Consider the following 16,854-nt stretch of genomic DNA (forward strand, 5'->3'; position numbering starts at 1 on the left):
AGAGTAGATATAGACCACACTCTATGACTTATTTATGATTTCCATAGACCCAACAATTCCCCCCGTAGAGTACAGTGGCAATGAAAACCTTCCCTATAACAGGCAGGAACGTCAGACAGACCCAGCTCTGTAGAGGACGGCCATCTGTCTTGACCGGTTGGGGAGGAAGAAAAGGAGAGAGAAAGATAGAAAAGACGCACAGATGGACAGAGAGAGACAGACAGACACACTTCCAGAGATGCAAGCAACCAAAGCGTAACAGTAACTATAATAATATCTATAGTAATGTGAATATGACTTATATCTTATGGCAGTTAATACAACAGAATAGTAGAAACAAGCACAGCTAAGGTGATAGAATATGAAAATGATAGTAATTATGGTGGCAAACATGATCAATGATGAGTAGTGGCAATAGCAGCTACGATTGACAACCTATTTTCGTCAAGTTTGAAGCTGGGAGGAGGACCCAACAGGCAGCAGATGTATTGATTTATTTTAACCAAATACGGGCATGAGAAACAGACAGGGCTTCAGACCAGGAAAAACTGATTACAATTTTGGCCTTTGGTAAACCTCAATCCCCCCTTTATAACATATAAAAAATAGGGAAAGCAACCAGCAAAATATGCAAGCCTAAATAAAAACAAATATGTATATATTTGTTGCGTTAGTGATATTCAATTAAATATTCATGTTACAAGCATATATATATATATATATATATATATATATATATATACTGTACATCAGCAATATTAAAAAAATGATAATACACAAATATGATGCAGTTGAAATGTGATCTATTATATTTATATCTACTATTTACATTTTTGATAATGTTAATGAAGTAGTTATGTATTGTTTACATTCACTGCTTGGGTAGGGAACAGTCAATTGTTGACAAATACATACTATAAAAACTTTAAAAATATCATAGTCTCTGCTTAAAACGTCATTAAATTGTTTTATTTAAAAAAGTTACATGTTCATATTGTTTTTAGGAGTTAAATGGGTTATACAGATACAGCTCAGCTAAACAAATATATTTTGTTGGAATCTTCATATTTCTGCATTTGGTGGTCGACTAGCAGATCTCATTATCCTTCAGGCCTTTCAATAAACCCTTTATCACTAAAAGAAAGAGCACTGCAAGTGCTTTATACATTTTGTTTTCAGAGAGCAAGCACTATACTAGGTGCTGGACAGAAGAACAATTTATGTTTTAGAGATTTACAAAAACCAAAGCCCCACTTGTGTCTCAGTATTAGTGAGCACGGTTTCCTTTTAGAGCCCAGCCTTTCTTGAACTTGATGATTACACCACTCCTTAAAACAACCACAACAAGAAATAGAAATCAATTTCTCCCTGTTAGTGTGTGTGTGTGTGTGTGTGTGTGTGTGTGTGTGTGTGTATGTGGGCGTGTGGGTGTGTGGGTGTGTGGGTGTGTGTGTGACGCCTGCATTCAGATCTCTGACAGAGCGCTGTGGGGATCCATGCAGCTGCTGTTTGGCCATGCAGCTTTCCCCTTTCAGATTATCAGCCATTCATTGGTTGCACATGGCATTGTTATGCAACAACACATTTGAATTTCAAAGCCTTTTTTGGGGAGATTATGCTGCCGGCCAACTGCAGCCGCTGAGGTAAATTCATTAGTAATCGAGCAAACATTCGGTTCAGATACAGCATATACTGTTTGCGTGTAGGTGTGTTTTATTTTCTTTGTGTATTTCCAAAGAATATTATAAAGATATAGGGAATGATTACCTGTGTTTGTGCGGACTATAGCTCAGCTAAGACTTGCCATCTACTTTTTCTGGTAGTTTTAAGTGCAGAGAAATAACACTCAGCACTCTGGATTATTATTTGAGATATAAGACGAAATACAGAAGAAAGATCTTTAACTTTGTAATTCATCATCTATGAACAACAAAGTATCCACACTCTAAAAGTTAGTTTGTTATTTTTTTATAAAAAGGCAGAACATTTCACTCCTGTGTGGCCCGGTGCATGATGGTTGCGCGGCAGCAGCAGAGTGGATACATGTCTGTGTGATCTAAACGGCAGCCTTGTTTCAGGGATGATGGATTATGAAGACTGTGATCGAGTTAACAGAAACATAATATAAGTCTGCTTTTTTTTGTCCATCATGTGTCTACTCCAGACAAGTGATAAAGACTAAACACACACACACACACACTCTAATTGTATTGATAACTACCTCATAAGGAGCAAGGAGAGGGGAGGGTATAGAAGAAAAGCAGCTCTTGTTGTATCTAAGCAACAACAGACAGCAGAGATGGTCCTTGATCACACAAGGATGGTGTGTGTGTGTGTGTGTGTGTGTGTGTGTGTGTGTGTGTGTGTGTGTGTGTGTGTGTGTGTGTGTGTGTGTGTGTGTGTGTGTGTGTGTGTGTGTGTGTGTGTGTGTGTGTGTGTGTGTGTGTGTGTGTGTGTGTGTGTGTGTGTGTGTGTGTGTGTCTGTGTCTGTGTGTGTGTGTGTGTGTGTGTGTGTGTGTGTGTGTGTGTGTGTGTGAGAGTGACTGCACATGTGCACAAATACATTCAATATGTATGTCACTTGCACACACACTTTCCTATCCATTACCTCTTCTTCCATGAATTTGTTTATCTGCATGTGTGTGTTTGCCTCATTAATGTGTTTATAGGCGTGTTGATGTTGCATTGGCGTTGTTTTGCGTTGCCATGGAAGTGACTGATGCCTTAAACGCTGCCACAGCCAGCGGAGGGGAGGATTTAGATGAGAACGTGGGATGTTGAGATTTTCCTTCTGTTCCTCATACTTCAGTCTATGTGTGTGTGTGTGTGTGTGTGTGTGTGTGTGTGTGTGTGTGTGTGTGTGTGTGTGAGTGTGTGAGTGAGTGTGTGTGTGTGTGTGTGTGTGTGTGTGTGTGTGTGTGTGTGTGTGTGTGTGTGTGTGTGTGTGTGTGTGTGTGTGTGTGTGTGTGTGTGCGTGCGTGCGTGCGTGCGTGCGTGCGTGCGTGCGTGCGTGCGTGCGTGTGTGTGTATGTGTGTGTGTAGGGGGGTCTGTAGCTGAGATTAAGTATTGGATAAGGAGCCAAGCAACACATTTATGAACAAGGTAAAAGCTTCTGTCTCTGGCTTCTTCTGTCAAAAAAAGCAACTCAGAGTGACAGACCTACAGTGCCCTCTGCTGTATGACATTGGAAGTGCATGAAAAAAATGTGAAATTGAAAAGAAATATTACAATATTCCCACTTTATTGTCCTTCTGATGATATTTGCTTCATATAATTTCCCCACACGTTTTTTTTTAGCATTTTAATTAAATTTAAAGCATTATACAAATATTTCCCTTCATGTCTCTGCCAAAATGATGGTGGTAATTTGGACTTGTCATAAAGTTTTATTACACTTTCAATTGCTTTTGTAACAGTGTTATGAATAATTCCCAGCAGCATTCGACACGTCGTAACAAAGTCATCTCAAACAATGTCAACACACTTTCATAAAGACTCCTTTGTATTTATAACAGGTGTCACATAATGGTTATAACCGTGTCATGCCAGTCTTATTCACACCCCTTCAAACAGGTCAGCAACATGACTCTAAATGACATGTCCTTTCTAACGTCTGCTTTGTATTCAGCCCTGGAATATTTACATGCTTTGGAGGGAAAATACATTACCGCTGTTTTAATAATGAATCTCAGCGAGTGTGTCCTTGTGTGAAAGTTCACACTGACTTGAAACGTTCATATTACAGATTCTTTTTTTTCTCCTTGTTCACAGATTGCATTTAAATATGCATAGTGGGGAGATTGCATCTGATAAATGCAGTTGTAGAGGATTTAGTATGATCCTGTTTCTGCTCACCGTCTGTCATGTGTGCGTTTACTGTCAGAAACAAAAGATTGATTTTCTTTGTTATGAAACCTGTTATTCTCTTCCTTCCTTTTCTCTTCAGTTATTGCTTAATTAATGCTATATATGACTCCTTTAGCTGCTCCTTTAGTTTTGTTGTGTGTTCACATGCTGTTGCTAAGTGGGGCAGTGGTGGAGTCGGCCCATTGGCCACTTACAGTAGATGTTGTCGCCATGGTGAAAGTGGCATGCTTGCGCTACCCCGTCCCTTACTCCTGTTGCTATGTAACAACACTCCTCCTTTTTTCTCCATTTGTCAGTTATCTCACAGGAAAACGCCATGCCTCCTTCACGTTAAGTGCTCACCTATTGCCTGAACATGTGAGAGAGAGTACGCTACAAGGGAGAAGAGGGTAGTTAAATTATCACCTACATTTACTTTTACATCAGAATTTGTGAGAAGGGCTTAGTGCGAGTAGTATTTTGTTATTTTTGTCAATTTTACATTTGTCTGTGCCCTAACACCCACCAGTGTTGTAATCCATGTTTTGGATCCATGCTGGACAAACTACATGATGAAACCATTTCTAAATCACCCTGAGCATCATTTTGAGCATTATACGTTCTGTAAAAATACATTTTCATATCTGAGCATATCAGACCACATATAAGCCAATATGTCTGTGATAATATCGGCCGGCCGATATATTTACTACTTCTTTCATTGCCATACTTAGAAATATAAGAAACATGAACATAGTTTTCCTACAAACCCTTTTTTTTTCATTTAAAGGGGACATATCATGAAAAAGTTTGTGAACATACATTTGAGTATCTGGAGTGCCTACCAACCCACAAACTGTGATCCGTCTGTATCAGAAAACATGACGTTCAAATTTGGCAATATATTGCTCTCATATGAGTGTATACTGTATGCTCCCATATATAGTACAGAGAGACAACTTTGCTTGGACCGAAGCTCATATCTTTTGTGTTTGCTCTCCGGCCTAAGGGTGACTTGCAGTGACTCAGTGCTCCATCTGTGCACGGTGCGTGCGTGCGTGCGTGCGTGCGTGCGTGCGTGTGTTCACACACATATGGTTCCATTTTCTCTCTCTATCTCCCTTTCGTCTTCTAGTGGGTGAAGCCAGGAACTTGATTCCTATGGATCCAAATGGTTTATCAGACCCTTATGTTAAACTCAAGCTCATCCCTGACCCAAAGAACGAGACCAAACAGAAGACCAGGACCATCCGTTCCTCTCTCAACCCCTGCTGGAACGAGTCCTTCACCTTGTGAGTCAACAAGTCTCTGTCTGTCTTCTGTTGTGTATGTGTTTATTTATGACTAGAATGGTCATTTTACAGTGTCAAAAAAATGGAATAAAACGTTACAAAATGAAAGCAGACCTAAAGGAGTTGTTTAGGGACAGCATTTTATTCTGTAGTCACATGCGTTACTTCCCCCCTGTGTGTCTGTATGTTTTTATTCAGTAAGCTGAAAGCATCAGATAAGGACCGCCGTCTGTCCATTGAGGTGTGGGACTGGGACCGAACCACTCGGAACGACTTCATGGGCTCCATGTCGTTTGGAGTATCTGAGCTCATCAAAGCTCCTAACTGTGGATGGTCAGTTGTCTTCTTTAGTCCCTTTCACTTTAGAGGGTGAACGTTTAAAGTTCCACATTCTCCTAAACATCCACTGGTGTGAGGAAGTTTTTCTATCCAGCTAGCCAAGACATAAGAAAGGCATTACATGCTGCATTTATACAGCATAGTACATCATACTTGGCATGTAAAATAGATATAAGAAAGAGATATAAAAAAGCAGAATTTTCCTTTAATATTCTGGTCATTTATAAAGTGAGTTGCTCTGATTGCTAATATAACCTTTATTTAATCAGGTACTGAGATTGAGATCTCTTTTTTAAGGAAGACCCTTCCAATGTCAAGATAATGAAAGACACTGAAGAACAAACATGTTCCACTGTGTAAAAAATACCAAAGTTTAATAACAAGTATAATGAATAATAAAGTATATGTACCGTGAGTTGCATTGTCGAAACTAGACTCAGAGCATTCATTCCAAGAAGGGGTCTTCAAGGACCAAGACTTTGTTCTAGATCATAAAAAGAGCAGGAATGGGAATAGAAAGACCACCCAGAACTGTAACTTTAAACTTGATATATATATATATATATATATATATATATACATAAAAGAAGCTTTTACAGTCAGAAATGACATAACAGTAATTGAATGTGGTTTCAGCAGCACATTGTGCGTAAAACAGACGTAAACACTGCTGACTCACTTCACTGACAAACAGCACCTGCCCGCGTCATTTCCTTGCCTTTCTGTCTTTGTCCGCCTGCTTTTTCTCAATCTGATAAACACACACTCACGCTCCATGGCCATGTTGGCATACCTGCCGCTACCTAGCCTAAACCGAGCCTGATCGACTGCTGCTTTGCTCACACTACTACTACTAATGCCTGTGTGTGTGTGTGTGTGTGTGTGTGTGTGTGTGTGTGTGTGTGTGTGTGTGTGTGTGTGTGTGTGTGTGTGTGTGTGTGTGTGTGTGTGTGTGTGTGTGTGTGTGTGTGTGTGTGTGTGTGTGTGTGTGTGTGTGTGTGTGTGTGTGTGTGTGTGTGTGTGTGTGTGTGTGTGTGTGTGTGTCTGCTGAGTGGCCAGAGGATGTGTACATTAGAGATGAAGTTTAGTTTAGTTAGCTGACAGAGAGCAGACCTGCAAACAATCAAAGGAGGGGAATTAGCTACAGATGATTGAAGTGGTGCAGAGAAGTTTTATCTCTGTGTGGTTGCATAGACTATGGACTCAAGGGAAAGAATATGAAATATAAATTGACTTTGCTCCTTCAGGTACAAGTTGCTGAACCAGGAGGAGGGAGAGTATTACAATGTCCCCATCCCCGAGATCGATGACGTCAACCTGGAGCTCCGACAGAAGTTTGAGGTGAGGTAGACTGATTTCATAACATTCAATCAAACCATTAGTAGGTTTTCTTGGTCACACATGCACATGTTGTACTCACTTACTTCTTCTCTCCTGTCACCATGGTACCTCTTCCTGTTCCCTGCTTGTGCGTTTTCCACTTGTCAGAGAAAGCGATCACTTTCTTCTTGCATTAATAAAGTGACTGCTCTTGATATTAAAGGAAAATCCCCATATGCATATACAGAACAAGCTTATAGACAACAAAGAAAGCACGTTCCTGAGAGCCTTATGTAAGAAGTGCAGGTGCAGCTAGAGATTGTAATTCATAATACTCACTCAGTGGAAAGAGGTAAGGGCAGACTTATCTGTTTGCAGTGCGACATGACTTAGTTTGAGGAGTAATACAGAAGAGGATATCGTGTTGAAAATGTAAAGCCATTTCCAGCGGAGCACTTGTTTCTACATCAAGACACAAACAACACAACAAAGGATGTAAAAAGCAGTTTTGTTGTCTAATTCAGCCCACATTTCCACAATACCAGACTAACAACGGGAAACCTCATCCGCTGTTCTAGATCAGAGGTTGTATATTATTCTAATTTTCAGGTTCATACTTGTATTTTGGATTTTTACAGGCTTTAAATGTTAAAAAAAACACATTATTTTCCTCATACTCTCTGTCTGAATATACCTGTATTCACCCTCTGTTTGAAAGCCTGTCTCTTTAAGACCCCTTCCCAAAAAAAGCCCAGTCTGCTCTTATTGGACGACGCTGCTGCATCTGCGCACTGGCGTCCATGCACCATCACTGCAGCCGGGGAATGACTGTAATATATATATATATAGTATGGTTGTGACATCACAACTGTACAGAAGTCCTGGCGGCTTGTTTAAAGACACAGTTTCTGAATACAGGCTGTGGGCAATTCTCTGTGGATCGAGCGTTTTGATACTTTCACAATATTTGCACCTCGACCTGCTTTATAATCAAAAAGTAAATACAGTGTTTATTGTGAAACATTTTTTTCCAATGAAAATGAATAACTGCCTGAAAGAGAAACACATTGAAAAACACTATTGTTAGCTTTGAAAAAGTGGTTGGCTGTAGATGAGTACAGAAAAATCATGTAAAAACACTGACATCGTCCTTTAACTACATCAAGGGAAATAGTCAGTGCAGCTAACTCTCCCTCTCTCTTGGGCGGTCTGTTTACTGCAGAGAGGTTTCTGTTACAGTAACACATCTAAACCTCTATGCTTTGAATAAAAGCCATAACATCTTGATGTCCATATTACTAACGTGCAGGTAGGGGGTGGCTGATATATTAATGTAAACAAGTGCAAAAATAGTATGGGATTCAACTGAGTGAGGGCAGTTTTATTAAAGCCCAGCTCATGCAGGTGTTTTAATACTAAGTGTAAATGTCATCTTCTTACAGCAGCCCTCAAGACACTGAGTCTTGTTTTTGATTTTCGTTTCTCTCCATAATGTGCAACGCTGACCTTGACTTCCCTCCGAGGCTATAGCGTCTTCACACTACTGTTCGGTTGCCGTGGGAACTGGGGCAAGATGCAGTGATGCAACCAGATGTGGCAAAAAAAGGGTTTACTCTGTTGTCATGCCTTTTGTAATTTCATCGTTCATAGATACATTATTTTTATTATTATTTTTAAGTCCACATTTATGTTCTGTCACTTCCCAGCACATGCTTACAATAAACCTTTGTCCGCACTAATAAGTGAGTTTCTTCTTTCTTCTAGGCCTGCCAGTTAAATATCCACTATCTCAAGGTAGCTCTCCTGCCTGCTTCGTCTCTATTTCTGCATCACGCTCACTTTACTTACCGTGATAGGATTGTTTGTGGATCTCTCCTGGGCTTCCACAAATTAATCTGATTTACTAACAAAGGCTCTCAACAGCATTTAGTTGAACCAACCTAATTTGCTTGCTCTAACTCTTCACATACATTTAAAATAACGTGCTCCCTCTTTCCGTCCCATACTTAATAACAAACATAAAATTAAAGGGACTACATGTCATTTTAATGCAAAGGAACAATTCAGTCATACACAGGATTTTGCAGCACCTGCTGCTGCAAAGGTCAGCATCAGCAAAGTCTGACTTTTGCAGCATTTGCATTTGGCCTGACAGTGAAGACAAAAAGCAGCTGGTGTTCCTCCAGCACAGAAAGAAAACAAGGTTTCTCTATTAATAGGAATATAAAATTTGAATAAAAGTTCTGCATATAACAACTTTAACATATGTACTCTATGCTACACACAAACACTACATAGCATTGTTGTTAGTAAATTTGTGGACCACTCAGGACTCTGTTGGTGTCGCCATCTTTACCACTATCAGTGTACTGTCACTGGCCAAGAGAGCCTCACACCCGCTCCTCATTGGCTGACAGTTTAGTCTGCCCTCTACTAGTCCGTCTTTGGTCTGGACTATAGAAGGCTGTTAGGACATGAGGTATGGATGGACACTTCCGCACTGTGACTGTATGAATGAATGAATGCATACACAGGCAGGTTCTTGCTGTTCTTGGTGTGCATGCATAATCTCTCCACGCGGTGGCAGTGTTATATTCAATATGAGACTGTTGTGTGGCTGCATTGTATGTGTTTGAATACAACTTTGTGTGGCCTTCTGACATAAATATCCCAACTCCTGAAACAGGTTGATGTATTTTTTGTGTTTGTTTGTTTATGATATGAAATCTTAGATGTGTACAGTTCATGTAAATTTTCGTTTTGGGGTGACGATAGAATAACTATTTAAAGCTGCCGTAAACAAATTGGGCTCATCAATTCACCACATGATACAAATTTAAAAGTTTATGACATATTAAAGCAACAACAGCAATGTAATGTGATATCTTAATATATATAACTTTTCCTGTGTAGTGCTGGCATTCACACGAATATATCCACTCCTAAATTAAACATAAATGGGTGTCAGCACACCTAGAGTCTATGCAACACACCCATGCTTAAAAACTTGGTTAGATATAAACCACATTAGTTTTGTCTTCGGTTGACCTCATCCAGTATGCTCCAGCATACACTACTTGAGCATCCAGTGCTCAAGTAGTGCTTATGTCAGTAGTCACCCAACTTTTTTTTTTACAAATGCAGTCATGTGGCCATGCATTATAAGCAGAAGAAACAAAGGTAATTTCACCTTATGAAGGGTTTTTAGAGGCCTGAAGAATTAAAAAAACAAAAACAATAATTTTCAAGATTTCTTCTGAGAAAAGCTAGAAATAAAGACCAAAAATAAATAATTTTTAGTAACATTTTCTTGAAGACATGAAGACAAAATCCCACAACAAATGATTGATTAATGCCTTTTATGTGACATTTGTGATTTGATATTTGCATACCCATTACTGTAAGGTTTTGGTGACAAATATGTACATCTGATTTATAACACTATCATAAAATCATGCCTTTAGAAAGAAGGATTTAAAGCTGTAAGGCACCCAAATTCCTGCTGGTCTTGTCTCCAGCTGTTTCTTCTGTGACTCAATTACACCTGCAAAGAATTATTGTTATTGTTGAGTCAAATGAAAACTGCTGTTCCCCAGAGTATTTTCTCTACAACCAACATCTCTTATTAATGTTTGTTTTATTCTGCTCTTAATTAACCTAATCTGGTGACACATGCATACATGTAAAGCCATTCAACTATGTGACGATTGTTGTTTTGAATAGATTGAGTTAAGAGTGGAGAAATGGTTGGCGTGGCAACAGCCTCTATGTGCCCCACCGGTGGCCTGTTTTTCTAACAAAAACAGACAACATGATGGGAGCTTGCAGGGTCCTAATTGCCCTTTTTTTGTTCAAAGGCTCTCTGAAGCCAAGTCATTATAACAACAGGGAACCTTGCAACACTTTGCAACACTGGTGAAAGTGTAGCAGCGAAAGAATAGAGACCCTTTGGTTTGATTTGGAATTGTGAATATGCAGCTTACCAGTTTTTGATGATGGTGAGGGATGTTAGTGCATCCATCATGGCACCTAGAATGTTATGTAATTGCCAGCATGCAAAATGCAGTACATATCTTGAATGGGATTGAAAATGTAACAGATCAAGTAACGTCAGTAATCAGTTTGGTACAATAATATGATACATCCCTTTAACTACATTTGACATTATTTCTAATAAATGCACTTGTCATTGACAGGTTCTCTCATGTTCAATCCATTTGGAGAGATATTTCATTGCATTTTAAAATGCTTTTGTGGTTATTACATTATCGCTTTTTAATGTGTTTTCAGTTTTTAATGTTTATCGTTATATATGTTACTGAAAAGCTGCAGGACAACACAACTGTGATAAATAGCTGAAGAGCACACTTCCTGCTGCGAAAACTGAAGCAGTCGAGGATTAAAGTCCTGCCTCATGTGGCAGTCTGTGATCTGCTCTCTGTGAAAGCCAGATGTGTATATCTGACTCCAGACCAGCTGTTAGACACCAACATGATGACTGACTAAGCTCTCTGTGTCCTCTGCTTTATTTGTTAATGCTAAACTAACAAACTATTTGGGTAATATCTCATTTAATTATTGAATGTACTTTTTGCTCTAATGCCGTTTTCACTGTTGTAAACCACAGAAAGCGAAGCTGGGCCACGGTAAGAAAGTGATCACGCCATCAGACCACCGGCGGTTCAGCCTGCCGTCGGGTAACATGGACCGGATCCGACTGAGCGACTTCAACTTCCTGGCCCTGCTGGGGAAGGGCAGCTTTGGCAAGGTGAGAGCCGAGACCGCAGACGCAATATAGACACTAATTCATCATCAGCTTTAAATATGGCAACTAAAATATGCCTGCAGGTGTTACAAAAATCTGTAGGATTCATTGTGACCTTTGGTTTCTTCATCAACTACAGGTGATGCTGGCAGAGATGAAGTCCACAGAGGAGCTGTACGCCATCAAGATCCTGAAGAAAGACGTCGTTATCCAGGATGATGACGTTGAATGTACGATGGTGGAGAAGAGGGTTTTAGCCCAGAGGGACAAACCGCCCTTCCTAACGCAGCTCCACTCCTGCTTCCAGACTGTGGTGAGTGAAAACTTCAACCAATGGTTCAATGGTTATTTTAAATGCATACCTCCTGCACTTCTGGAGAACTGCACAAAAACAATATCTCCTTACGTATTTAAAAAGTGCCATTGTGCTGCCTCGTCATTCTTTCAACGGCTTTCTATTCAATCCCTGAATTGAATACAAAATCTCCAGTATGACCTAGACTCTGTGCGTAGACATGATGACTCAAGGAGTTTCATAAAAAACTACATTTACTGATCAAAGCTTCCTGAATTAGAATGCAGGTGTATGAGCTGACCTCAGCCTCGATACTGGAAGAATAGATCAGGTCAGGCATTTTATTATCTCAGGAGGATGATGATAAGTGATAAGATACATTATAGCTTATTTATGTGTTATAATTCTGTATAAAGCACTGCTGGTTTAAGTGTGCACACGCTCTACTTTTCTTTGTATAGTATCCATTTAGAGCTGCTCTTTGGGCAATGACATCCTTTTTTCCCTCTAGGATCGGCTGTACTTTGTGATGGAGTACATCAACGGGGGAGACCTTATGTATCATATCCAACGTATGGGTAAATTCAAGGAGCCACAGGCAGTGTAAGGACACTCTTATCCACAGGCACCATTTTTATAACAATGACAGAGATATTCACCAGGCAGATTAAATGGTTTACATCCACCTGGAGTTAATGCTATAGCTAACGAAGCAGTACTACACTAAATGATTTTATTAACTGTTCTTTTTTTGGACATTTTATACTTTTAATTAGATGGTAGTAGTGAGATGGGGAATATCTGCAACAAAGGAACGTTACAGTTCATGATCAGTATATTAAAGGGATAGATCTGATTTATTGAAGTGGGGTTATATGAGGTACTTCATTGTCAGTGTATTACCTTCAGTGGAGGGCGGTTGGCACGCCCCCAGTTTGGAGAAGCAGCAGGAGGACAGGGAAGGAGACTATGTACTGCTGTGGACGGGGGGCAGCAGCTAAACATATTTAATCCATCTGAAAAAATCAATATAAGTGTATACTATATTTAGATTATTTCCACCAGTCTACCTTGCCAAAAGATAGTCCTGTTTAAGTTTACACTAGGGGTACTAAAGATATTATATAACTCTCGTCAAACCCACCAAACTCCATTAATAAAAACAATAATTTTACCTTAATCATTTTGCAAAACACCGGAGCTGCTGGTCTACCACTGCCTTGATAAGTTAGTTTGTTTGTGTTAATGTGTGACTTTGGTGTTTTTAAAGAGTGAGGAATTTCCAAAACTAACAAACAAACTAACTGATCAACTCGAGACAGCTGTAGACCAGCAACTCATGTGTTCTGCGAGGTATAATTACTGTTTTTTTCAATAGAGTCTGGTGGCTTTGACTATAGTCTAGATAACAGCTTCCGTTCCCCCAGTGTAAACTTAGCTAAAATGTGTTTCACTGCTTCTCCCTGATTGTCCTCCTGCCTGCTTCTCAAAAATAAGGATGTGCCAACCGCCATCTACTGTAGGGACACACACTGACTCTGGATAAGTACCTCATACAAACCAACTTCCAAAATCCAAAGTATCCCTTTCACTTCTAGACCACCATCTTACCCCAACATGTATTAAAATATTTAGGGCGAGGCACTCTTGTTGTGTATTGCATTCTTATATTCAGTAGAATATCTTCCTTGACAAATATCTTTTGTGAAGATGGTATTTATTTTCTCATTTTTTTTAATTTTGCAGGTTTTATGCTGCAGAGATTGCTGTTGGTTTGTTTTTCTTGCACCGAAAGGGAATCATCTACAGGTGGGTGAGTCAGAGAGAAACCAGTTATTTGTAATGACACACCACAGAGACAGAGTGAATGCAAAACAAGAGAGTAATAATGGCAGTGTATATTTAACCTTGCCATGTTTAAACTGCACAGCTTGAATACCCTTAGGAAAGAGGCGAGTACTAAACCCATACTAATCACCCTGAGGCAAAGAAAGGACATAAAGTAATGCTTGACATAGACTAAGGGCACCCTGCCCCTCCTCCGTACTTCATCCATTCTTCATATCGCACCAGCCTTGTGTTCAGCATGCTAACACTGTTATGTGACAGATGTAGCTTCCAGAAGTGATGAATGAGGAGGGGAAGAAAATAAACAATTGAGTTATGAAACACAAGCACAGACACAGACTGAATTATAAGAAAGAGAAAAAAAAATGAATTAAAAAAATGATTTTAGGCCGAGAAATGTTTGTCTGTTTTCAAGCGTATGATGTGTGCTGCAGACGGATAAACTGCTCAGAGAGATGGCGGGGGTGCAGAGCAACACTTTTCTGTGCTACTCTCTGAGAGCTGACAACAACATACAACAAGAATCAAATGATCATAAGTCCAGACGGAAAAGTGCATGTACACAAATGCTCACGCATCATGTCTCTGCTGCAGGGATCTGAAGCTCGACAACGTGATGCTTGACTCCGAGGGCCACATCAAAATTGCTGACTTTGGCATGTGTAAGGAGAACATGTATGAAGGCATGAGCACACGCACCTTCTGCGGCACCCCGGACTACATCGCACCGGAGGTGAGAATGACAGCAAAATCACAAACTGTCTTGTCCACTATGAATTGTAGATAAAAGACTGTACGCTTAATCCCTCGACCAAACCCATATAAGATAGCTTAGCAGACGTAGTAACGCTCGGCAGGTGTGTCAATCAATTTCTCTTAGTGTTGTAAATCGTACAGTACATATCACTGTGTAAGCCGAAACATCTTGATCGCCCCCCTGATGGCTGGCTGCTAGTATACGTCATAAACCCCGCCCCCTCCATGAAACGGATGGGACAAATGAAAGTACACATCAAATTCATTTTATATTAATTTTGTATTATATTGATGTTTCCATCATTTTAGGTTGTTTTTTTATCCCGGGGATGTCCAAGTCTTTATTTTTCTGATAAGTTTGGTTTTGATTAGCTATGTGATGCTACAAAACATGGTGAAACACTGAGATTGAGCTTAAATTGACTCACGACTGGTCAGGCATGTATATGGGCAGGACCTCAATAACACGGCTCCACCACTCAATGTGTGTGTGTGTGTGTGTGTGTGTGTGTGTGTGTGTGTGTGTGTGTGTGTGTGTGTGTGTGTGTGTGTGTGTGTGTGTGTGTGTGTGTGTGTGTGTGTGTGTGTGTGTGTGTGTGTGTGTGTGTGTGTGTGTGTGTGTGTGTGTGTGTGTGTGTGTGTGTGTGTGTGTGTGTGTGTGTGTGTGTGTGTGTGTGTGTGTGTGTGTGTGTGTGTGTGTGTGTGTGTAGACTTTGTGTGGGAGGGAGGTTTAAGATGGCAAATTGGATGTTAAGACAAAGCGCCTTTGTTATAGCAGCTGAAAATAGCTGACTGTATTTAATGGTGGTTTATTTGGTTCGAGTTTAGATAAGAGAAATGTTAACATTCACAGTATCTCTTGATATCTTTACTCTCTCGGGTTGTATGTAACACTTGGCAGCAGAAATGAGCCTATTTATAACCATACTTGTGTCTGATAACATTGATGGGGTAGCATTACTATATTTTACTATATTTTCTCTTTCAGATTATAGCATATCAGCCTTATGCAAAATCAGTGGACTGGTGGGCTTATGGAGTTCTTCTGTATGAGATGCTGGCAGGACAGGTAATATGTTTGTTTTTTTGTTTTTTACTGCACCAGTTGGTTCTTTATATCATCCCTCAATTCGGAATTTACATTTAGTGGTGTATAGTGTAACAATTTCATTAAGTGGAAGTCATTTAACAAGCAAAAACACAACATTCACTAGTCCCTGTTCTTCAAATGAGGATTTTCTGCATTTATCTGTTTTATTTCACTGTAAATTGAATATATTTTTGAGTTTGGGAGTCTTTTATCCGAAAAAAACAAGCAATTTGAAGATTTCATCTGGAGCTCTGAGAAATTCTGATGGGAGTTTTTCACTCTTCTGACATTTTTGACTGAATGTTAAATCGATTAATAATTGAGACATTAATCAGTATTGAAAATAATTACTTGTCGGAGCTCTTGGATGATAGAGTAATAAAATGTTTTTAGTTCTTATTTTCCAAAAATGTATAGATTAGATGGTAACTTGAAATGAAAGAAAATACAATGAACAGATTATTTGATAAAAATGAAGTATTGTAAAAGTGATATTTGTATTAGCTGTAGAAAAAGCCAGTGTAATATTGATGGATGTTTGTTTCTGAATCTGCTAAATGTAAATGTAAGGTGAAACCAGACCAGTGAAATAGTGAGGCATTTACAAGAAGAGTACATGGTGGAATTTCCAGTTTCCAGGCAACAGTTAAGCAGAAAATATTTTGTTCTTACTGGAAATAAATCAAACACATAAACACTGACACAAAATTACAAAAGGATCTGCTGCTTTTTTATTTTTCTATTTCTCAAAAGAGGGATGATTGTAATGGCACAAACAGCCATGTGTAAAATACCTACAGAGATCATGCTTTATCTAATATAAACCACTAAATAAATATCTATGAGTACACAACAGCGATGTAACATACACCTTTGAGCAGCTCCCCTTCACACGCTCCTCTTGTCACCTCAGTATCTCGCCAGGTTTCACAGAACAACCCTCCAGCTGTGACGCTGTGTTTGTCTTTCCCTTCAGCCTCCGTTTGATGGAGAAGATGAAGACGAGCTCTTTCAGTCCATCATGGAGCACAACGTGTCCTACCCCAAGTCCATGTCTAAAGAAGCTGTGTCCATCTGCAAGGGAGTAAGTGCTGTTTAAAGGACCACACAGTGTTTTATAAAGCATACCACTGATGTTTACATTCTAGACTTGACACTTCATCCAATCACAGTTACCATTTCTCATCTTTCTTTTTGTCTGAGTTCCATTAATAATAATAAACTTTATTAGCACCTTTCATACATGAAATGCAGCCCAAAGTGCTTTACAGCAAATAAATGACATGCACCATATGCTATACT

At 39.5% G+C, this 16,854-nt stretch overlaps 1 protein-coding gene across 1 annotated transcript in view; it reads left to right on the forward strand.

The window, feature by feature from the left end:
• Window positions 1-16,854, forward strand: part of prkcab (protein kinase C, alpha, b) — a gene marked incomplete at both ends in the record, with an annotated part of 97,303 nt that overhangs the window by 76,280 nt on the left and 4,169 nt on the right. The window contains 11 exon segments of the mRNA XM_083931854.1: window positions 4,983-5,139; window positions 5,338-5,472; window positions 6,726-6,819; window positions 8,563-8,592; window positions 11,426-11,566; window positions 11,703-11,876; window positions 12,370-12,461; window positions 13,605-13,667; window positions 14,301-14,439; window positions 15,451-15,531; window positions 16,529-16,636. Coding sequence (XP_083787980.1) covers window positions 4,983-5,139; window positions 5,338-5,472; window positions 6,726-6,819; window positions 8,563-8,592; window positions 11,426-11,566; window positions 11,703-11,876; window positions 12,370-12,461; window positions 13,605-13,667; window positions 14,301-14,439; window positions 15,451-15,531; window positions 16,529-16,636 — 1,214 coding nt within the window.

Source organism: Echiichthys vipera (assembly GCF_963691815.1).
Source record: "Echiichthys vipera genome assembly, chromosome: 17".
NCBI lineage: Eukaryota > Metazoa > Chordata > Actinopteri > Perciformes > Trachinidae > Echiichthys > Echiichthys vipera.